The sequence below is a fragment of the Pleurodeles waltl genome, chromosome 10 (genome assembly GCF_031143425.1).
Source record: "Pleurodeles waltl isolate 20211129_DDA chromosome 10, aPleWal1.hap1.20221129, whole genome shotgun sequence".
Lineage (NCBI taxonomy): Eukaryota > Metazoa > Chordata > Amphibia > Caudata > Salamandridae > Pleurodeles > Pleurodeles waltl.
The window spans coordinates 135,635,102-135,658,282 of NC_090449.1; the positions used below are offsets into that span (position 1 = coordinate 135,635,102).

General features: G+C 43.3%; 1 protein-coding gene across 4 annotated transcripts in view; it reads left to right on the forward strand.

The window, feature by feature from the left end:
• WIPI2 (WD repeat domain, phosphoinositide interacting 2) overlaps window positions 1–23,181 on the forward strand; it is a 182,895-nt gene that overhangs the window by 40,548 nt on the left and 119,166 nt on the right. For all 4 annotated transcript variants that reach the window (XR_011199056.1, XM_069209979.1, XM_069209980.1 and 1 more), the window contains 5 exons: window positions 424–593; window positions 6,747–6,843; window positions 7,188–7,285; window positions 7,950–8,042; window positions 21,489–21,559. Coding sequence is in view for 3 of the 4 variants with exons in the window: in XM_069209979.1 (XP_069066080.1) it covers window positions 424–593; window positions 6,747–6,843; window positions 7,188–7,285; window positions 7,950–8,042; window positions 21,489–21,559 (529 nt within the window). In the remaining variant the exon portion in view is untranslated. The remainder of the gene's footprint in view (window positions 1–423; window positions 594–6,746; window positions 6,844–7,187; window positions 7,286–7,949; window positions 8,043–21,488; window positions 21,560–23,181) is intronic.

Genomic DNA, 23,181 nt, shown 5'->3' on the forward strand with positions numbered 1-23,181 from the left:
CATTAAGGTGAGAAGGAAAGAACTGAGGCTGGGAAAACCATCAAACATGAAGAGTATGTAATATGCCAGGTAGTGAAACACAGAAAGGAGTAGAGATGTCAGACTTGGAAGCCAGTGTAATTGAGAGAGAAGCAGTACAGCTATGTGCTTCACTATTTCGTGCAAGATCTTTCATTGCTATTTTATATGTGCATTTTTGTTCATATGGCTGAGTTAGTTGCTACTCTTGAATTTATGTGCATGTAAAACTCTTAAAAATATACTTTACCCCTACTTGTTTTTGTATGTCAAATTTGACCTAATAAAGCAGAATTGTTACAGTTTCCTATGCAGAATGTTGTGTGTGTCTATTCACACAAACACTTAAGTAAAACAAGTATTATGCTGACTTGGTGACCTAATGCCAATTTTATTATCTTTCAGATGACACTGAAGATGTGTGCATTGTGGAGAGGCTTTTTTCCAGTAGTCTGGTAGCTATTGTGAGCCTGAAAGCTCCTCGTAAACTGAAAGTCTGTCACTTTAAAAAGGGAACAGAAATCTGTAACTACAGCTACTCTAACACAATCCTGGCAGTAAAACTTAACCGACAGGTGAGCAAGTCCTTCTAGTGTCAATCAAGAATTTGTACCAAAAGCAGTTGAAAATTATATGATCCTACGGCACAACAGTCAAAAATGTACATACACCTGAACAATGTACAAGAATCTAGATGTAGGTTTTGAAACTGCAAAACTATTACCAGGTGTACTTTTCATTTGGGTATAATTTCTTGATTAAAGAGGCATAATATTGTGAAGATCTTATCTTAAATTTGTGGCAGCCTGATAGTCTACTGTCTCTTCCCTTTTCAATATTTTCGGAGTGTTTGCTCCTTTTGAATAGAAACAAGTCTGGAGTCCTGTAAGTAAAAATGTGTGACTTGACTTTTTCTTTAAATGAAGATTAAATGATAGTATAATAAAGCAAGAAGAGAAAATTGTGAATTGTTGTAGAAGCACTCTGGAGTTAAATTGTAATTGGATCCAATTGTAAATTTAATTCTTTCAGCATCTACCTATTCCATGGTAGGCTGGAAACCATGAAGAGAGTACAATCCGTGACAGCATCATGACTGTCTGTACTTTTTTTTTTTTTCTTTTTGGTTCCGCATATGTATGATCTGATAGAAAGCTTATCTTAGCTTCTGTGGTTTTGGGGTCACATCTTGGAGATTACGCTAGCCCCCCCCCCCCCAAGACACATTTGCATTGCTTTGGCCCCTGCAAAGAAAAAGACAACTTACAGGTATTTCTCACCACCTCCTTTGGGATATACTCATTGGAATATTAGAGTCTGCGTTTTTTTATAGGTGTGACAAGCTGTCATGATATTGTATGTAATCAATCTAAAAACAAAAAGTGTTTTCAGGAAAACTATTGCAAGGACCTTTGGCTTTGCCATGATTTGTGGACAGGAGTACATGTTTTATTTGGGCAGGAGTTGTGTGGTTCAACTGAAAAAGTGTTTCTCTCTCATGCAGCTGTGATTATTCTGTTTTGTTTCTTTTATACACCAATTGGCCAAAGTTTATTTTTCTAATTTTTCAAAGTCTTTCAGTTCACATTCACTCCTATTTAAGGCTGCCTCGAAGGACAGTGGAAGCCAGTCTCAGTCATTTAATGCTTACACTGTTAAATTCTCCTAGATATTGTTAGTCATCAGTGAAAATAACAGGCACGTGTTTTACTTGTGCGCTCCATGGAATAATATTACTTTTTAAGTGTTGTAACAGAAATTGTGAATTCAAGTGAGTCTTTATATGTTTTTCTTTAGTCTTTAACATTTGTAACTTTTCAGGCTTACTAGTGTGCTTGCTTTTCAGGGTTACTGCAGAGTAGCAATGAATTATCCAGTAGTTCATTAATCTGATCCAACTCTCCACGAAGGCTCTAACATTTTAAACGTAAGATGGAGTACAGGGGAATATTACATGTGATCTCTATTTTAATTATTTGACTGTGTAGTAGGATCACCTGTTCTGTTGGGTATCACAACCTCAACTGCATTGGTGCTCTGTCCAGTTGGGATTGCCCTATGGCCCGAGGGACCTGGAATCCTGACTACACAATACATATTAGGAAAAGCATGTGTTAAAGGCAATAGGCTATTTTGAGAGGATTGTTATGACTGTGCTAAAGCCTGTAGGCGTTTATTTTGTTACATTTAAATAGGAGATTTCTGTAGTAGGCAAGGGTTTTGGTGATTCACCCTAACAAACCTTTAGGACAGAAGCTTTGCACATTGGTAATACCCAATAGGCATTATTAGCAGGAATTTCATGTTGTGGTGACAGCTATAATTTTGCACATCCTTCTAATGCTATTTCTGTATACCTGATGGTTGCCTTGTGGGAGAGCTTATTGTTAGGGTGACAAACCAGTGATAAAGGCTATAAGACTTGATTGTTTATTATGAAAAGTTACAATAAAGGCAGCATGCCTGGCATATTGATTGGGAAAAGTATTTGTTAGTCAATAGGCCATCAAGGGTGTTTTGTTAATGTATATTGAAACCTACAGCATTGGTAGGGCACGTTTTTTATCGTTGGACACTATTACAGATTATCTCTGCTTATTTTAACCCGAGAGCCTGCTATTATGGACTCCGATCAGCATAACAAACAGGTTTATTATGTGAACTCAATAGAGCAGTCAGTCAAACTTTTCAAGATTTAAAGAACCAATTCTTCATGAGGCTTTAGACTTGGCACTTGCTGCTGTCATATCCCAACGATATGAAGGAGTAGAGAAAACAGTATTGTACCTGGGTAGAGATCACCTTCCTTGCACAAAGGCCCTTTTAATAATCAGGTGGGTGACAATCAAATATGCCATGAACTGGTGGCTCGTAGAGAAGGTTTGAATCAAGGCTAAAGTGAACTTCTTGATCCAAATGTGAATGTCTTTGTTCTTTTCCAAATGCTGTGCAGCTGAGGAAGGAACTGTGTAGCCAGTATGTACAGAAACCTGGCTCAGGAGCGAACTTCTAGGAGTTGCATCCCAGGAGTTGCTTGTAGTGATGTGTGTCCACCTCATTCCAGTGTCATTGCCAGAGCCATATGTCACCTGGTGTAGGAAGCTGGCTCTGTATGCACTATTTCAAAGTAAGGAATAGTATGCACAGAGTCCAAGGGTTCCCCTTAGAGGTAAGATAGTGGCAAAAAGAGATAATACTAATGCTCTATTTTGTGGTAGTGTGATCGAGCAGTAGGCTTATCAAATGAGTAGTGTTAAGCATTTGTTGTACACACACAAGCAATAAATGAGGAACACACACTCAGAGACAATTCCAGGCCAATAGGTTTTTGTATAGAAAAATATATTTTCTTAGTTTATTTTAAGAACCACAGGTTCAAATTTTACATGTAATACTTCAAATGAAAGGTATTGCAGGTAGGTACTTTAGGGACTTAAAAATAGCATATATACTTTTCACATAAATCACATATAGCTATTTTAAAACTAGACACTTAGTGCAATTTTCACAGTTCCTAGGGGGAGTAAGAGTTTGTTAGTTTCTGCAGGTAAGTAAACCACCTACGGGGTTCAAGTTTGGGTCCAAGGTAGCCCACTGTTGGGGGTTCAGAGCAACCCCAAAGTTACCACACCAGCAGCTCAGGGCCGGTCAGGTGCAGAGGTCCAAGTGGTGCCCAAAATGCATAGGCTTCAATGGAGAAGGAGGTGCCCCGGTTCCAGTCTGCCAGCAGGTAAGTACCAGCGTCTTCAGAGGGCAGACCAGGGGGGTTTTGTAGGGCACCGGGGGGGACACAAGTTAGCACAGAAAGTACACCATCAGCAGCACGGGGGTGGCCGGGTGCAGTGTGCAAACAAGCGTCGGGTTAGCAATAGAAATCAATGGGAGACCAAGGGGTCTCTTCAGCGATGCAGGCAAGGGGGGGGGGCTCCTCGGGGTAGCCACCGCCTTGGCAAGGGAGAGGGCCTCCTGGGGGTCACTCCTGCACTGGAGTTCGGATCCTTCAGGTCCTGGGGGCTGCGGGTGCAGAGTCTTTTCCAGGCGTCGGGATCTGAGGAACAGGCAGTCGCGGTCAGGGGGAGCCTCGGGATTACCTCTGCAAGCGTCGCTGTGGGGGTTCAGGGGGGGCAACTCTGGCTACTCACGGTCTCGCAGTCGCCGGGGAGTCCTCCCTGAAGTGTTTGTTCTCCACAAGTCGAGCCGGGGGCGTCGGTTGCAGAGTAGCAAGTCTCACGCTTCCGGCGGGAAACGCAGTTGTTTTAAAGTTGCTCCTTTTGAAACAAAGTTGCAGTCTTGGGTGAACAGAGCCGCTGTCCTCGGGAGTTCTTGGTCCTTTTAGAGCAGGGCAGTCCTCTGAGGATTCAGAGGTCGCTGGTCCCTGGGGAAAGCGTCGCTGGAGCAGTGTCTTCAGAAGGGGGGAGACAGGCCGGTAGAGCTGGGGCCAAAGCAGTTGGTGTCTCCGTCTTCTCTGCAGGGTTTTTCAGCTTAGCAGTCCTCTTCTTCTTAGGTTGCAGGAATCTGAGTTCCTAGGTTCTGGGGAGCCCTTAAACACTAAATTTAAGGGCGTGTGTAGGCCAATGGCTACTAGCCCTGAGGGTGGGTACACCCTCTTTGTGTCTCCTCCCAAGGGGATGGGATCACATTCCTATCCCTATTGGGGGAATCCTCCATCTGCAAGATGGAGGATTTCTAAAAGTTAAAGTCACCTCAGCTCAGGACACCTTATGGGCTATCCTGACTGGCCAGTGACTCCTCCTTGTTATTCTCATTATTTCCTCCGGCCTTGCTGCCAAAAGTGGGGCCGTGGCCGGAGGGGGCGGGCAACTCCACTAGCTGGAGTGTCCTGTGGTGCTGTAACAAAGGGGGGTGAGCCTTTGAGGCTCACCGCCAGGTGTTACAGTTCCTGCAGGGGGAGGTGTGAAGCACCTCCACCCAGTACAGGCTTTGTTACTAGCCACAGAGTGACAAAGGCACTCTCCCCATGTGGCCAGCAACATGTCTCGAGTGTGGCAGGCTGCTAAAACCAGACCGCCTACACGGGTAGTTGGTTAAGGTTTCGGGAGGCACCTCTAAGGTGCCCTCTGGGGTGTATGTTACAATAAAATGCACACTGGAATCAGTGTGCATTTATTGTGCTGAGAAGTTTGATACCAAACTTCCCAGTTTTCAGTGTAGCCATTATGGTGCTGTGGAGTTCGTGTTTGACGGACTCCCAGACCATATACTCTTATGGCTACCCTGCACTTACAATGTTTAAGGTTTTGCTTAGACACTGTAGGGGCACACTGCTCATGCACTTGTGGCCTCACCTATGGTATAGTGCTCCCTGCCTTAGGGCTGTAAGGCCTGCTAGAGGGGTGACTTATCTATACTGCATAGGCAGTGTGAGGTTGGCATGGCACCCTGAGGGTAGTGCCATGTCGACTTACTCGTTTTGTCCTTACCATCACACACAAGCTGGCAAGCAGTGTGTCTGTGCTGAGTGAGGGGTCCCCAGGGTGGCATAAGACATGCTGCATCCCTTAGAGACCTTCCCTGGCATCAGGGCCCTTGGTACCAGGGGTACCAGTTACAAGGGACTTACCTGGATGCCAGGGTGTGCCAATTGTGAAAACAAAAGTACAGGTTAGGGAAAGAACACTGGTGCTGGGGCCTGGTTAGCAGGCTTCAGCACACTTTCAAATCAGCAAAGGCAAAAAGTCAGGGGGTAACCATGCCAAGGAGGCATTTCCTTACACCTGGGTTCCGGTTCCGGCCTGCATCAGGTCACATAAAGCACTACTTTCTTGAACCAGTGTCAAAGCCCTGGGCACCTCTCTTGTCTAAACCTGCATCCACCCACCATGCTTGTAGTACGCGTCCGTTCGTGCTCGGACACCACGCTGCTCTATCAAGTGGACAGTGTGCCTTTCAAGCCCAAATCCTTATTGGCTTGGAGGGAGATACTGCCTTCCCCCTCCCTGCTGGAGTGTTCTTGTTAATAAGTCCCTGTACTGCAAGGTGTATGGATGGACGTGTAGTCCAGGCTTTTCAAACACATTTGTGTCATTAGGCTGTCATTGACTAACAGAGGAGACGTGGGGCGTCCTCTAGCCGTGAACAATTGCTTCAAAAGCGTCTTCCAGGACGGTGATAAAAAATATGGTTGGACGTTCATTGAGAAGTGCTCAAGAGAATTCAGTCTGGTACTGTGAAATAAAAATCACCTTTAAAGAAAACGTAATATATTCATTAATTCATGCAGTAGTGAATACTTTCATTCTGGTTGTTACGGTCTCGTGGTACTGATTGCATGTGGCATCCACAATATACAAAAAAAAAAAATCACTTTAAAAAATAGCTTGTTATAGTGAATTGTTTGGTAAATTCCAAGCAAGTCTTTTCTTTTACATTGAAATCCACACTGCATGATCTTCATTTTCATTTGGGTGTGAAATCCCAAATCCTGATGTTAAACAACTAAAATAGGTAGTTCAAGCCTTGCTCACAACTTTCTTGGTGACACAGAAGATATGGATATTTTGGACTTATTTATTGAAGATCAGTGTCCTGTTACAAAATAAAACTGCACTTTTTTGTGGTGCAATGCTCTGGGTCTGTTATCGAAAAGATGCCTGAATTTTTGATCTCTCAACTTTGAGCTGGGTTTTAGTCAGCTAGTGAATGGTCATTTGGTGTTTATGGAGATCATTTTAATCTGAAATGTTTGTGTTATTTCAATTACTTTTTAGAGATTGATAGTATGCTTGGAAGAATCTCTTTACATACACAACATACGAGACATGAAAGTGCTGCACACTATTCGGGAGACTCCCCCAAACCCAACAGGTAAGGTCACTTATCTACTTAATAAATTCTAAGTGAATCATTCTTCCTCTCTTCATCCAGAAGTGTAGATAAAGCCCTTAACGATGTGAAAGATGTACCTTATAACCCGAATGCCGTTTTTGTTAATGGGACACGTGGACCCTGTTTTGAAAACAATTTTAATTAGAGTTTCATCTTGCTGCATGGTTTTAAACGTTACAGGAATCAAGCTATAGTATTATAGATGTTGTATAAAGAATCTTTTACATGTTTAAGTCAACTCCTTAAGTAATACAACCAATAGCATACTTTGTGCTGAGTCTTTCAATACATTTATAGTATTTGGATTTTCTGATCCCTTGCAGGATTGTGTGCACTTTCTATAAACGGTGACAACTGCTATTTGGCTTATCCTGGGAGTGCCACCATTGGAGAGGTCCAGGTGTTTGACACTATCAATCTGGTGAGGAATACTTTTATTTGTTCACTTTTTTGCCTTTGCTAGAAACATATGCATCACAGATGATAAAATGTGGGCTATTGCCATAAACGAATGTCGCAGCATTCAAATATTTTAAAGTGCCTGGTATAGGTAGGTTAGGGCGATGGAGAGGCGGAAATGAGAGCCTATTGCTTCCTTGTTTAAATGCAGATGTGTCTGGGTCCCATACTAAATAGAGAACATGCCTGCATAGTCTTTAAAGAAATTGTAATGAACCACCCACCGAGTGCATTGTGTCTCTGATCAGTATACATTCACATCTGAGCCTTGTTCACAAACAAAATGTATCTCAGATCATAACATTTATACTACATTCTCATCCCTCTTCCCCTGACTCCTTGCGTCTAGGCATTGGGAAATATTTACAGAGCAATCATTAAGCCTAATTTTGAAAAAAAGCGCTCACCTAACAGCTGTATTGAATGTCTTCCTTCTGGTACTGTGGCGGAGAGATGCATGTGAAAAAATCCAGTGGTTATGGCAGATAGTATTCTCAGTATCTTAAGAATTAGGTAGTAAACCCATTGACACTTTGGTTGTGGTATTAGTTAACGTATGATTATAAAAGCTGTGCTAGCTGATTGTACCAAAGTGTTTTTCTTCTCGTTTTGTTTTTTTTCTTCAGCGTGCTGCCAACATGATTCCAGCTCATGACAGTCCCTTAGCTGCACTGGCATTTGATGCAAGTGGCACGAAGCTTGCCACAGCCTCGGAAAAGGTAGATAACTTGAGAAACATCAACTTATTTTCTCCATTGATACACTGTAACAATTTTCAAATTATTTTTTCTTCTTTGTATCTTTTTGTGGGGTCTGTATTTGGTGTGTAAAGAAATATCTGCCCCTGTAACCTTTGTTTTAATGTTTGTATTTGGTTCAGATGTTGCTGCCTAGTAATTATATATCTCTGCGTTTATGGGAGATCTGTACTATTTGAAACATTTTGAGTTTTATTATGTTTATCTTTTGTTGATATCAATTTCAGACCACCCAACAGTTCATTCCACCTGAATTAAGAAAGGGGCGACTGCTTTATTTTAAAATAATTAAACATGTATATATTTAAAAAATAGCTATTCAGAAATCTCTCTCTAACGTGGATAAACCCACACAGTAGAAATAACATTCCTTCAAGTTTGCAAATTGATTCTTACAAATCCACTAACTCTTGCCCTGTGCGGGGGTTGCTTACTCTACAGATATTCCTATTCTGGTTACGAAAAGCATTTAGAATTACAGTTTTTTTTTTTTTTTTTACTGTTAATTATTGTCAATGTTATCCTAACCTCATCGGCTCTTCTGCTGCGCCCACAACACAAGCCAGCAGTAGGGAAAGAAGCTCTGCTACTCTTGTTATTTTGCTTTCTTGCTTGCTCTTGCTTATTTCTCATCCACCGTTTTTAAATACACATTCTCATATGCTCTTACTCACACTGCACTCTCACATTGCTACTGTCTCTTCCTCACACTCCACTGTCCACCTCCATTGATGACCGCACATGCGGTATCCAGAATTCCAATTTTTCTCTGTCCATCCAGCTCAACCATGCCCTTTGTACACTTGACTGTTCAGCTTTGAATTTCTGCTGTTCCTCTGTGTTCTGGGTGCACTTGGGCGCTTTTAATTCAGGAGATCTTCTTTTGGGGCCAATTTTAAGTCGTTATGTACTTTAATGGTTGACTGCTTGGTTGTCTCCTTTCTTGTAGGTAAGTGGTAGCAGGCAAATGTGCTGGCCTGGGCAATTTGGCTTTTCAGTTGCTTTCACTCATGTAGACCTGAACGTATTTTATTTTTTAATAAGGTGAGCTCCTAATGTTTTTCCTCACATGTTTGTCCTCCTGGGCACCCAAAAATGTTTCCTCACTTTATCATGTCCATAGTTCCTAGTAAGACAGGGGTACCAGCATTGATGTGTTAATACTCTTCTTTGCCATTGGTGTCTCAGCTAAAGAAGTTTAATGTCTAACCCCTAGTCTTGCCGCTTGAACTCTGGTATAGCAAAAAGTGTCTTGAACTGAGTTTAAAGTGTCTGATTTGCTACCTTCTCAGAATGTGAGGAAACTGATGGTGGTAGCAGTATATTTTGTTGACGGGGTCCGCACACGCATTTACCTATACTCATATGGGGGACTGCTTACTGGCTCTCCCTATGAAGTTCTCTTTGGTCCCCAGCAACTGGGGTACTTTGTCTTTATCACTTATAAGGGCATATTATTATAGGTATACATTAGAGCTTTTTGACATTAGTTTCATTTCCTTAGTATAACTGTATTCTGTATGATAGTGCATTTGTTTTATGTAATAGTGCATAAGTATGTCACTATGCAACATAATCCTATGTAACGTGCTCTACCACCTGGTTTGCATTATTTAAAATGGTTAATAAATAAAATGTTTTAAGGAGCCTCCGGTAAATGGCAAGTGTGGGGTTGTACACTGTTTGAATAAACTAATGAATACTGTAACTATTGAATTCAGTGTGCCCCCCAAAGTACCGGTCTTCAGTTAGCAGGGCTGGTGTTTTCCTTTTGGACATGACTGTCTAATGAACACTCAGACTAGATAAGCCTGGTGATCAGGAGGCGGTAGTCAGTCGCTTCCTTTTGAACGAGCCAAACCCACCCTGGAAGATTTGCATGCCTCATACTTTAAGCCAATGTACAGAATTATGAGAGAGGAGCAGGATTTATGAAACGTTGTCTCCCCTAAAAAAAAAATTCCCAAGGAATTTCGATAATGACAAAGATAATGTAGGTCATACAACAACAGGTGAAAATGTTATCCCTAAGAAATCTCTCCCAGCTGACATCCTTCTACCTTTGGCAACCAATGCATTCTTGTCTTCTTTTCATGTTCTCTTCTGGTTCCAAGCCTGGTTACAGAGATTAATGGATGGGTTAGATAGCAGATTACCATATCTTTGTATTGTGTATCCAGCAGCACGTTGGTACCAAAACCTGCACCAGGTCCGTAAAACCATTCTTCTTTCTTGATTTGCCTTCATTTCCAAGTTGCTGCAGCCTGAAAGGAAAGTAACTGTTCACTTGTGGACAAATGAAGAAGCCAAAAAAGAAGAAACCAAACAAATCAGCAAGCAGAAAATAAAGACGGGTATAACCTTTGTCCAGAAAGACCAGTTAAATTATTCTGCATTTTGAAAAATTACAGTGATCTAGATTGTATCACACTTCTTTTAGTTCCACATGAATTAGGAAGAAAAGTAGTGCCTGTTTCTGATGGATAATTCTACTTGTAGATTCCTATGCTTTTCAATGTCCTAGACTTCAGACTGGATCTGCTTACTTTTTATTAGCTCTTGACGCGAGTAGGGTGTGCTGGCTTCATCCTAGTACTGAAAACCACACCACTGTAATGTTATTGGAGCCATACCCACCTCCTCCCACGCAGGCACTAAGAAAAAAACACTTTCAGACGAAGTCCTTCTCAATGGAATCATGGCCCTTGAGTTCCTAGGTGCTGCGGTTTAATGGATCTTTACTCCCATCCCCTGTGGAACATGGCCCAAATGGTTATTCCCAAATGTCCCAGACATCTGCAGATACATTTCACAGAATTTGTTCTCAAGATTGTGACCAGACGGGTGATTCAGTCTGGCTTGGAAACTGCTGGTTACATAGCACATGTGATGGGCACTTCCGTGGCAGTAAGGCGTCCCATCTTGTTACACAATCCCAGGTTTCCACAGCCATGCTGAAGCAACCCTGATGGACCTCCCTGTTGCTGGTTCATTGCTATTCAAGGAATATGTGGATTTGGCCCTTCAGAAGTTCAAGGACAGTAAAGGCCACTACTAGGTCTCTAGGATTCCAGACAGCAACAAGGTTATAGAAAATTTTGTAAATTTCACAGGTTTGCCAGATTCTTCTCCTTTCGCGGTAGACAGCAAGGCCAACAGCAGCAACCACATCGACAGAACAACTTATTTAAGCAGAACTGGGGTTTTGACAAGGGTAGAGGTTGGGCCTTATGTCTTGCTTCCTTTTCGTTGTCCTCTTAATCCCCAGCCACAGCAGGGAAGCACTCCTAGTTCCCTCTTGTTGAGCATGTGGTGCTTGTTGGAGGTGGTAGCTCTGCTGCACGAGTGTTCATGGGAGAGATCAAAAGATAAGGAATCTAAATGTTTCCGTATTTGAACGACTGGCTCTTGAATGCCACATCTCCAAAGATAGTATCACCTGCAGTCCACTGTGTCATTGCTATATGACCTGGGCTTTTCCATCAGCATACCCACGACTCACCTGGAGCCCTCACAGCATATGCTGTTCATAGAGGCACTACTGGATACAATGTCAAATCTTTCCCCCTCTTAAGAGGATAAGGGATATTCAGGCTATGATTCTGATGTTTCAGAATGCAGCTTGCTTTCTATTCCTGATGATCTTATGCCTGCTAGGTCTATTAGCTTCTTGCGTCCTCCCTGTCACGTATGGACAGTGCTACATGAGGGATCTCCATGGGTTTCTCCACAGGCTGTGATTGCAATGCAGTGGAAACCTCTCACTCCATAGTGATCTTGAGGAAAGCTACAGCAGATTTTACATTGTGCAGTGTGAAGGAGATACTAGTTAAATCGATGGTCTTTCAACCTCTACCAGCAGAGACCACAATCGTAACGGACGCTTACACTGTAAAGGGGTAGCGCATCTGGAGAAATTGGAGATTAGAGGCATTTTGTCTCTAGAGCAGTTGATGTTACCTAATAATCTTCTGGAGTGGCCATCCTTTCTCAGCCAGTCCATCCATGGCTTCATGTACAGCTCAACCATGATGGTATGTCAAAAAGCAGGGAATAGTGGCGTCACATCATCTCTTCTCTGTAGAGAAGCAATATGACTCAGGTCTTGAGTGCAGAAGTTCTAGATCTGGTTAATTGCCAACGATCTGAATTTGAGAGCCGACAGCCTGAGACAGCTTCACCCTGCCGACCATAAGTGGAGACTTCACCAAGGATCTCTGCCCGTTGGGGCGCTTTAGGTGGTCATATTTGCCACTCACATGCCCATTGTCCTCACTTCTGTGCCCTACAGTATCCGTTGTAGGAAGCCTTGGGTGACATGTTTGGTTTAAGTGGAGCTTTCCATTTCACTAGGCATTTCTTCCCATACCCTTGATTCCTCAGGTGCTGAGGGTGATTCCACTTGGCTGGGCTCAAGTCATCTTAATAGTCCTGGACGGGTCGAGAAGAGTGTGGTTTACGGACCTGGTGGATGTTTTTCTGTGTCCCCTGCTCTGTTCCCTTTCGGGTAGACCTCCTCCTTCAACCAGCGTCAATCGGATGAGCGGATGCTGCACCTTAGCGTCCAGAGCCGCCTCCTCCTTGCCTGGTGAATGAGTAGATATACCTGAATGCTCTTCATCTGTCTCTTGAAGTGGTGGATGTTATTTTAACTGTTTGCAAACATACCACCAGAATGGTGTACTCTGGAAGATGGATTAGATTTGTCAAGTTCTGTTCAGACACTTTCTGTAACCGCTCAAAGCACAATTATATCATCCTATGGGTTGCCCTGTTAGCTCAGCAGGGTGGTGTGGTGGGTAAGGTGAATTGGAGCTTATTCATATTGTTAGCCTTTCTGTGTCTCCCCAGCTTGCTTTCCCTGTTCAACTTCCCTATAGTTATGAAGTTTCTGAGGGTTTTAGCGTTATGATTTCCACTTTCCTATTCATTGTGTCTCAAAGCGATCTCAGTCTGGTGCTTATGTTTTTTTAATGTGTTCACCCCTTGCACAGTTGCCAGCTGCAATTGCTTTCTTAATTGAAGGTGTGTCCCCTAGTCCTGTCGGTGAGTTTCAAGCATTGAGCGTCAAACCTCCCTTTATGTCTTTTGTTTTATTCCCTCCCCCCCAGCAAGCTGGCCCTTATAACCAGTGCTGCTTTCCTGCCAAAGTTAGTCACACCCTTTTGCTTGGGGCAGTCCATCACCTCACCTATTTTCTTCCTGCCCCCACATCCCGTTAATGAGGAGCAGAGGCTCTACAGGCGAGACCCTACGAGGACAGTCAGTTTTTATAATGACCATAGCAAGGAGTTTCAACTTGATGACCACCCTTTCATCAGCTACACTGGCAAGATGAAGGGCAAAGCTGTCCAAAAGAGGGTGTTGTCCAGGTGATCACATTGTGCTTAAGATGTTATGTTGTGGCACGCAAAGAACCTGCAGAAGACATCAGAGCTCATTTCACTAGGGCACAGTGTTCAGCTGGAGCTCTGGCATGGTGAGTCCTGTGTCAGTACTGCAAGGTGTGGTGACTCAGGATTCCCTTTACAACTTTATAAAGCACTAGTGTTTGGATTCAGAGGTGCAGAGGAAAGGACATTTTGCATGCTCAGTCTACTCCAGGATTTCTCGGCTTAACATCTACAAGCCCGTCGCAACATCCAGATTGGTATTGCTTGGGTAATCTATTCAAAAGGAATCTGGCTCCATCAGAGGAAAAGATAATTACTTTTGGTAACTATATGTTCAGTGGCGTGTGTGGCTGTAGATACACATGCTCACCATATTCCTGCCATCTAGTGTTGGGTCTGGAGTGGTGCAAGTCATTTTACTTCGAATAGGTGTTTCAAGTCACAGGACTGAGTGACTCCTTCTCTTGGTGATAGTGCGCATGGGCATCAACTCCTTTGTTAGATTGTTTACTCTCTGCTGTCGGTTTTGAATGTGGGTGTCTTTACTCCATCTTTTGGCTCTTATGTTAAACATTTTTCTTACCTTCTTTAACGGTATTCTTTTAGCTTGCACCTTTCCATCTAAGCGCTTGCCTCGATTCATCGCTCTGGCACCAAACACGTGCTTTTCGGGGCATCCTCGCACATCCAGGACCTACCTTACCACATGCCAACCTGATGGGGCGAACACCATTTTGTTTCTGTCCTCGGTGCCACGCTAAATGTCCCCTCACCGATCAACATCTGGTGTGTAATCTGCGACTCTCCCCCGATCACCAGGAGGCTACATGTGACGCGTGCAGATCTTTCTAGTTGAAGAAAAGGCTTCGAGAGGGAAGAGCACATCAACTGGAAATGGCACACAAGACTCCAGACGACACCCCAGACATCTTATGGGAGGAACACGCTCAAGAGGTACCTGCACAAGAAGAAGAGTCCCTTTCCATTCAGGACTCTTCTGATACTGACCGGCAGGCGGACATCGAAAGCCAAGAGATAACATCGGCACATCCTGTGAGTACCATGTACCCTCCTGCCCACCCCCAAGGCTCTGTAAAGAGGCCACTTCTAGAGGTCACAGGTCCGGCACCGCCACCAGGCCATGGTCAGAACTGAAAATCATTTTCGGCTGCCCTGCTTTCTGGCCCGGCTCCGAAAACAGTCATGGCCAAGCCATTGTTTTCGTTTTTGACCTCTGGTACTTAGGACTGAGACGTTGTCTCCATTTCAGTCTGCTCCGAGCCGACTGCCCAGAGCCTCCATGTCTGTGCTGATAAAATGGCACCGACTGAAACCTTCGGTGCCAAAGCCCACGGAACCAAAAACTTCAGAATACAGAGACAATAGTCAATCTTCTGCTACTCCTTCTCCTGTGAACACTATATTGGAGACTATGGACGCTCGTCAGCACCGCCTCCATATTCAAGAGAGTACAGAATGCATTGTTACTTCTCCTCCTGTACTGTTAAAATGGAAGCTGTCCTTTCAGGAAGCCTTAGGCACACATCCACCTCAAAAGAGAAGAACTAAGGACAATGCCACCAGCCCATCTCGTAGGCCTTCTCCACCTCCTTCTCCTCCTCCTCCTGCTCCACCAATACCCTTTCCTCACACCCTCTTCTTCTCCTCCACCTACCTTCCCTTCTCATTCCCCTGTATCACCTACATCAGGAGATTACACCCCTCAATGATCTCCTTTATTTCTGGGGAAGATTAGGGTGGGCTGCAACATGACCTAGATCCCTCGGGCACCTTTTGATCTTTACCCCCATCCTTTCCAGTGATCTGACCTCTACCCTGCAGACCCCTCACCACCAGAGGACACTACTTCCTACCAACAAGTAGTGACAAGAGCAGCTGCATTTCATAGTGTAGAGCTACACAGGGACTCCATCGAACAGGACTTCTGTTTGACACACTCACAATCACACACAGTGATAATCAATTTACTCCCAATGCTCCCTGGCATGCTGCGTCATGCTGATGAAATCTTTATGGAGCCCGTCCGCTCTAGGGTTATCGTCTCAAGAGTCGACAAAAAATATAAGCCGGCTCCCTATGAATGAATATAAATATTTTTTCAATCAAACTGTCTGGAAATGCGTAAGCTGTAATACAGCGGCCTTGCCGGGGTTCCGGAAAGCCCGGACACCTCCAATATGCTGTAAGTTTATACAAATTTAATGAGAAAAATGGATCTCCCTACCAGGCATAAATAATAAAATTCGTATGAACCTCCAGCTTTTTGAAGGTGTCCGGGCTTTCCTTGAACAGAAGGAGAAACATTGTGCATGATATATTTTTATATTTTAATTAGGTCTTAGGTACTTTCTGACTCCATTGTCACCACCACAGCACGAAAATGTGCCAGTAGCCAGGCCGATGGGGACTCTGCTTCTCCTGAGGGGAGCAAGAAAATCAATACTACCAGTAAAAAAGTTGCTGCGCAAGCAACCAATTTTTGGTGTATGGCCAATTCCCAGGAATTGCTAGCCAGATATGACCGGTCTCACTTGGGACGAAAAGTAGGAGCTCCTCCAGTTTCTACAAGATGAGCACCGGAAGAGAGGGCAACAAATAGTTGCGGAGGGGTAAACAATTTCTAATAATTCCATCCTTTGTGCCCTGGACACTGCAGATACGGCTGCACGCGGCATTCACACAAGTGTCCTCCTCAGCAGGCACGCTTGGCTCCGCTGCTCTGCTTTCAAGCCAGAAGTTCAGCAAGCGATCCTTAATAAGCTCTTTGAGAAGGAGCATCTTTTTGGCCCTCAAGTGGACAATACCCTTGAGAAGCTAAAGAAGGGCACAGATACTGCAAAGGCCATGTGTTCCCTCCAGTCCCCCACACAGGGGCGCATTTTTCGTTGCCCCAGTTTTAGAGGCTCCTATAACTGCACATTCTCTGAGACGTCCACTTCACAATGCAGGCGGGGTCAAGCCTCATATTCCATGGGTTTCTAAAGGGGTTCCTACAGGTGCAACAACAATAAGGGTTGGTCAAGAGCACCGCCTCCCGAGGCTTTTCCTCCACTGCAAAGCAGCGACTATCTCCATCTCCTCTGTGCTCACTCCACACTTGTCGGTGTACGTCTCCAAAAGTTTCATTCAAAACAGGTCAACATCACCAGACGCCAGTGGGTCCTTTCCATTATCCAACATAGTTATTGTCTAGAGCTCATTACCATTCCTCTAAATATTCCCCCTAGCACTCGTAGGCTATCCCACGAGTTCCTCACCCTTCTCAAAAAAGAGGTTCAGTCCCTTCTCAAAGGGGCCATCAAACCAGTTCCCTTACAGCACCAGGAATCAGGGGTATACTCCCTATATTTCGTCACTCACAAAAGGATGTCTCTCTCAGACCTATTCTCAACCTCAGACCACTAAACCAATACATCCTGTCAGAACACTTTCACATTGTTACTCTTCTAGATGTTATTCCACTTCTGCAACAAGGACACCTACTTTCATATTCCCATCCATACTGCACACAGAAAATACCTAAGGTTTGTTATTGGAGGCAAACATTAGTCTTCACAAAGTGTTATCAGTAGTTGCCGCGCACCTCAGTAGACAGAACATCCCTATGTCCCCATACCTAGATGACTGGCTTATCAAAACCAGCACCTTATGACAGTGCCAATATCACACCCAGTTGACAGTGGATCTCCTTCACACTCTGGGCTTCACACTCAAGTTTCCCAAATCCCAAGTCCAGCCCCTTCAGGTACAGCCTTATGTAGGAGCTATTCTCAATGTAGTGTTGGGGCTAGCATACCCCAACCTGGCTTGCGTTCAGTGTTTTCAGTCTATTTCCCCCAGTTTCAGGAGAGTCGCATATACACAGTCAGAACTATTATGCCCCTGTTAGGAATGATACTGTCATGCTTTGCCATCGTTCCCTATGCCAGACTACACATGCGCCCCCTACAGCAGTGTCTGTCTTGTCTGTGATCTCGATTACAGGGTCACCATGGAAGATCTACTGTTGATAGACCACTATATGCACCGCTCTCTGCAATGGTGGAACACCACCAACCCGTTGAAAGGGTGGCCTTTTATGGACCCTGTGCCTTAGGTCAAACTGACCACAGAGGCATCACTAATGGGTTGTGGCACTCACCTTCAAGACTTCACAGAACAGGGCTTCTGGGATCTCAGTCACAAATCCCTATATATAAGTTACCTCTAGCTTCAAGCAGTGTTTCTAGCCCTGAAAGCATTTCTTCATCACCTGTCTCACAAGTTTGTCTTAACCACACAGACAACATGACAGCCATGTATTATCTACAGAAAGGGGCGGACACGGTCGTCCTAATTGTCACAACCAATTCAGACAATATGGAAGTGGGCCCTTCACCACCACATTCATCTGGTGGCAAAGTATCTCCTTGGGACGGACAACGACTTTGCAGACCTGCTCAGCAGGATGCAGCAGCAAGTCCACAAATGGGAACTACACCCAAAAGTCCTTCAAAAATACTTTGCAAAGTGGGGAACTCCTGAGATAGTCCTTTTCGCCACAGCAGAAAATGCAAAATTCCCAAGCTTCACCTCCAGGTATCAACACCCTCTATCTAGGGGCAACGCTCTGTGGATGAACTGGTCAGGGATATTTGCTTAAGTTTTTTTACCTCTCCTCATTCCATTTCTTGTTCAGAGGATCAGACAAACCTCTCTCACCATGATCCATGGTTCACCACACTACTGGACCTATCCGTAGTTCCTCACGAGAAGCTTCCTAACATGCCGGACCTTCCCACTCAAAATCAAGGACAGATCAGATATCCAGACCCCAAGACACTCAGCCTTGTGATATGGCTTCTGAAGTCATAGAGTTTGGTTTCTTAAGATTGCCTGCAGAATATATGGACATTCTCAGGGAAGCTCATAGACGCACAACTAGAGCATGTTATGCTGCAAAAATTGAAACGTTTTGTTTGCTCCTGCCAACCCATTGTATTGACCCTATCAAAGCTACTGTTCAAGACACCATTTGTTAATCTGCTCCGTTTACAAAAAGCAAATTTAGCTTAAGCCTCAGTTTGCCTACATCTTGTAGCTGTAGCTGCAGATCTACAGAACAGACAATAAAGTTCTTTGTTCAGAATCCTAGTCACGAAAGAGGTCATGGAAGGCCTTAAAAAGGTTATTCCACCCAGGGTGCCTCCTTCACCATCCTGCAACCTCAATAAGGGGATCATCAGCCCTCCTTTTGAGCCACTTCATTCATGTCCTTTTTAATACCGTCCTTGGAAAGTAGCTTTCTTAGTTACCATCACATCACTCAGTCATGTGAGTGAGCTCCAGGCACTAATGTTGGAAGAACCTTTCTTCCAGATTCATAGAGACCAGACAGTCCTTCGCACAAACCCTAAGTTCCTTCCTAAACTGGTTTCAAAATTCCATATAAACCAGTCCATTGGACTGTCAGTCTTCTTTCCTTATTCTGGCTATGTTGCGGAAAGCACTCTCCACACTTTAGATGTTAAAAGAGCACTTGTGATTTATATTGACAGAACCAAAGATTTTAGAAAAAATAAACCGCTCTTTGTAGCCTTTTCACTACCTCACAAAGACAGTCCAATATCCAAGAACGGTAAAACTAGATGGATAGTTAATTGTATACAGACTTGCTGTGCTGAAGCAAAGAGACAATTACCTGTTACTCCTAGAGCGCATGCTACTAGGAAAAAAGGTGCCACTATGGTTTTCCTTGAAAATATACCTATAGCCGACATTTGTAAGGCAGCTACATGGTCTACACCACACACATTCACAAAACAGTGCTGCCAGCATAGGTTAGCAAGCCAACGTAGGTCAAGCTGTGCTGTAAACACCTTTCCAGTCATCTGCAACTCCCACAGGCTATCCACTGCTTTTATGGAGGGACTGCTTTAGTCTATGCAGAGCATGTGTATCTACAGCCACACATGCCATCAAATGTAAAATGTTACTTACCTGGTAAGCGTCTGTTCGTAGCATGTAGTGCTATAGATTCACATGTGCGTGTGGTTGTTCCAGTTACGTTATATTTGTGCGTATTTAGTTACATTTGCATGGACCTCTCTTTCTCTATACTTCTCCTACATTCCTTTTCTGACCTGCCTGCGGGAAAACAATCCAACAAAGGAGTTGATGGCCTATGTGCACTATCACCGAGAGGAAAAGTCACTCAAAACGCGTCTTCAAAGAAAAACAACCTGCACCACTCCTGGCCCAATACTAGATGGCAGGAATATGCTGAGCTTTTAAATCCACAGCATTACATGCCACGAACAGACGGTTACTGGGTGAGTAACATTTTCCTTCTTGGGTTCTCTACCTGTAGATTACTCACAGAACCTTCCCACCTCCTCTTATTGAAGCCTCATTTTCTACAACAATCATTATAAAAAGGTCCAAGTATAGATTTTGTACTGCACTTTGCTGATAAGATATTGATCTCATCCTGTTTTAAAGGCACGAAAAAATTAGTGGGAAACTGATGTTAAGGGGCAAGTGGGTAGTTTATGGCTCTAGTGATATCACAGTGGTGGTGTTTTCAGAGCAGAGATGGAGCCAGCACCCTTCCTGCACAGAGAATTCCAAGACTGCCCTTGCAGTTAACGAATTATAGGAAGATTTGCTGAGTGTGAAGAATCCTGCACCGGGTTTAACATGCAGATAGGACAAAATAGGCCCATGGCTTTTGAGGTTCTGCATTCAACAGTGCAGCTGCGCTATACAGGAACATCGATTAGTCAACTCTAGCTGTGTGGTGGACTTGGTCAACATGTAAAAGAATAGAATTCTGCCACATATTAGGAGAAGGGTTAGCTAGGGCTCTGTTGCAAGAAAACAGACAAGGTCATATTTCCACAGTCTTAATTGGACTCTGAATTCAACTTCAATGCCATGACTAGGCTGCTATATGTTCATACCCAATTCCGAACACTTTGAGCTGTCTGTAGCATTGCTGAAGAACCTTCCCTCATAGTTTACTCATTGCATGTTAAACTCTCCCTGCTTTCATAACCGATTCGGTAGGATCAGAATCCATGCTTGCTTCCTGAGGTCCCAGTAAAAAGCATGAATATGTATTTGTAGCTCCCTTTTACATTTCTGACATGGGTCACTTCCACAACACACCTAAACAAATTCACTTTTGGCTTCAAGAAGAGTCATAACTCAATAGCACATAGAAATAGAAGGTGTTCTCCAAGACAAGTCGACATAAGCATGATTTAGCTTGTGAAGTTTAAAAGAATGCCCGTGATCATTATTGCACAAAATGTGGAGCATTTGAAACAATGCAACAGAAAACCAAACATTTTGTATTTTTTTTCCAGCAAAGGCGAATGGATTTTACATATGTTATTAAGTCACTGAGCTGTCAATATGTTGCAGAAAAGTTAAATAAAAGATATACATTGATCAGTAACCAACAGTCATAAATACCTACATGTGTAGCAGGCTCGCTGTGTAGTATATGTGGTTGGAAGCATGTTGTCTTTGTTTTTTTAATACTGTCTTGGTAGTGTTTTGATATCAAGAGTAAGGACCACTGAGGTGCAGTTATGTTATAGGTTGAAGCGCATAGCAGTGTGGTGGATGATGAGGTGTGCGAGAAACAGGCAGTTTCAGTGTGCTGGCAGCTTTGAAAAGGTCTGCAGGTCTTTTTACAGTAGTTTTAGGATTATAATCTGTTTATCTAATTACTGAATGTGGCTGCCCAGTCTGAGATTTTGTGTAGAGTTGGGTCTTGAGCTGGCATGTTTGGAGGAAGAGAGAAGTGGACAGATATGCTGGGATGGGCATTTTTACTTTCTTCACAGCTATGGCTTTCTTTTGCAACTAAACCCTGGGTTTAGGGGCATTGAGACAAGTGGCTTCCTTTCTACGCCACTTCCCATGACTAAGTAATGAGGAACCAGGCTACCCTTATTTCATGGGTGTCTAACGTCTGAGATTACATGGTTTCTTTTCTTCCTAGGGGACAGTGATCAGGGTGTTTTCCATTCCAGAGGGACAAAAAGTCTTTGAGTTCCGGCGAGGAGTGAAGAGGTAATAATTGCCAATTTTTCAAATGCCTTTGCTCGGATTGTTAATGCAGTTACATTAAAGTTCGCTAATGCCATTTTTAGCATAGTAAATATCCTCATACATGTGACACTTTAAAAGTTGTAGCGCCATTATTACCTGTAATTGATTTTTCGCGATTCCAGTAATTACCTGCCAATAAAAGCTTACTTTACGTGGCTGCCTTTTTAAAATACTGGCTTTTGGTGGCAGGAAGATGACTTTCGTGCATCTTCTTTCTTACTGCTGAAAAGGGGATTTCCAACCTTGGTTCTTCTAATAGATATCTGTATTTTAATTGCATTTCTGATTACTCTGGTTATTGATTTTGTGGAAAGGTGGTTTTCCACTCTTATCCTCCCAGTTACTCAGCAGTACTACCTCATACTGTGTCTACTTCCCTGCCAATCATTGAAATTTGTCATGAACATTTAATTGTTGAATGTGATTTTGCTGCTGTGCTGAAGTCATTCCTGGGTGTGGATTTGTTTATCTGATTGTTATTTTGGTTTGAGAGGTAACCAAGGGCCATATGTACGAACACATTTTCCCATAGACACAGAATGGGCAAAACTGCTTGCTACATCTGGCCCCAAGTACTTTAATGATCAGCTGCACCTCAACTGAAGTTGTCTTTTGTCAATGCGCGTGGGGCTATTCTCTATATTCTTGAGCTTAGTTGCTTCCCTCCTTGAAAGCCAGTCTAGTTATTCTGAATGGAAAAAGCATATGTTCTACCAGGGTAAGTAAAAAGAACAACATGCTTAGGTGCAAACATTGTAGTCTTGTATGAAATTCTAATTATTTTTTAACCATTGCTTTCTACCTAGTAAAATATGGAATACAAGTAAATTCCTGGTCACATTTGGCTACCACTGTGCCATTCAGAAACTATGACGGACCTTCTTTTTAACAAAAAAATGCTACAGACAAGGGTCATTTTTTGCATTCCTTACTCTTATATCTTGGCTCCAGTGACACACAAGGTGTGGGATCTTAATTTGGGCCTTCTGTTTTTTTTACTCGTTAATGTTAAAATCAACTGGCCATCCGTAATGTTAAACTGGTGAATGCATTTCAAGTGGCTGTGAGACCATTTGTATAGTGATTTTTCATCCTTAGGATGATGATGAACTGGTGGCAGGCTTGCTTCGTATTTTTCCATAGGAAAAGTGTGCCCCTTCCCAATCTCTTCTTTCAAATTCTTTCAGAGTTTCACATAATTAGAACACATTGTCCACCTGTAGGAAGTTGGCTCTGTATGCAGTATTTCAAAGTAAGGAATAGTATGCACAGAGTCCAAGGGTTCCCCTTAGAGGTAAGATAGTGGCAAAAAGAGATAATACTAATGCTCTATTTTGTGGTAGTGTGGTCGAGCATTAGGCTTATCAAAGGAGTAGTGTTAAGCATTTGTTGTACATACACACAGGCAATAAATGAGGAACACACACTCAGAGACAAATCCAGCCAATAGGTTTTGTTATAGAAAAATATATTTTCTTAGTTTATTTTAAGAACCACAGGTTCAATTTCTACATGTAATATCTCATTTGAAAGGTATTGCAGGTAAGTACTTTAGGAACTTTGAATCATTACATTAGCAGGTA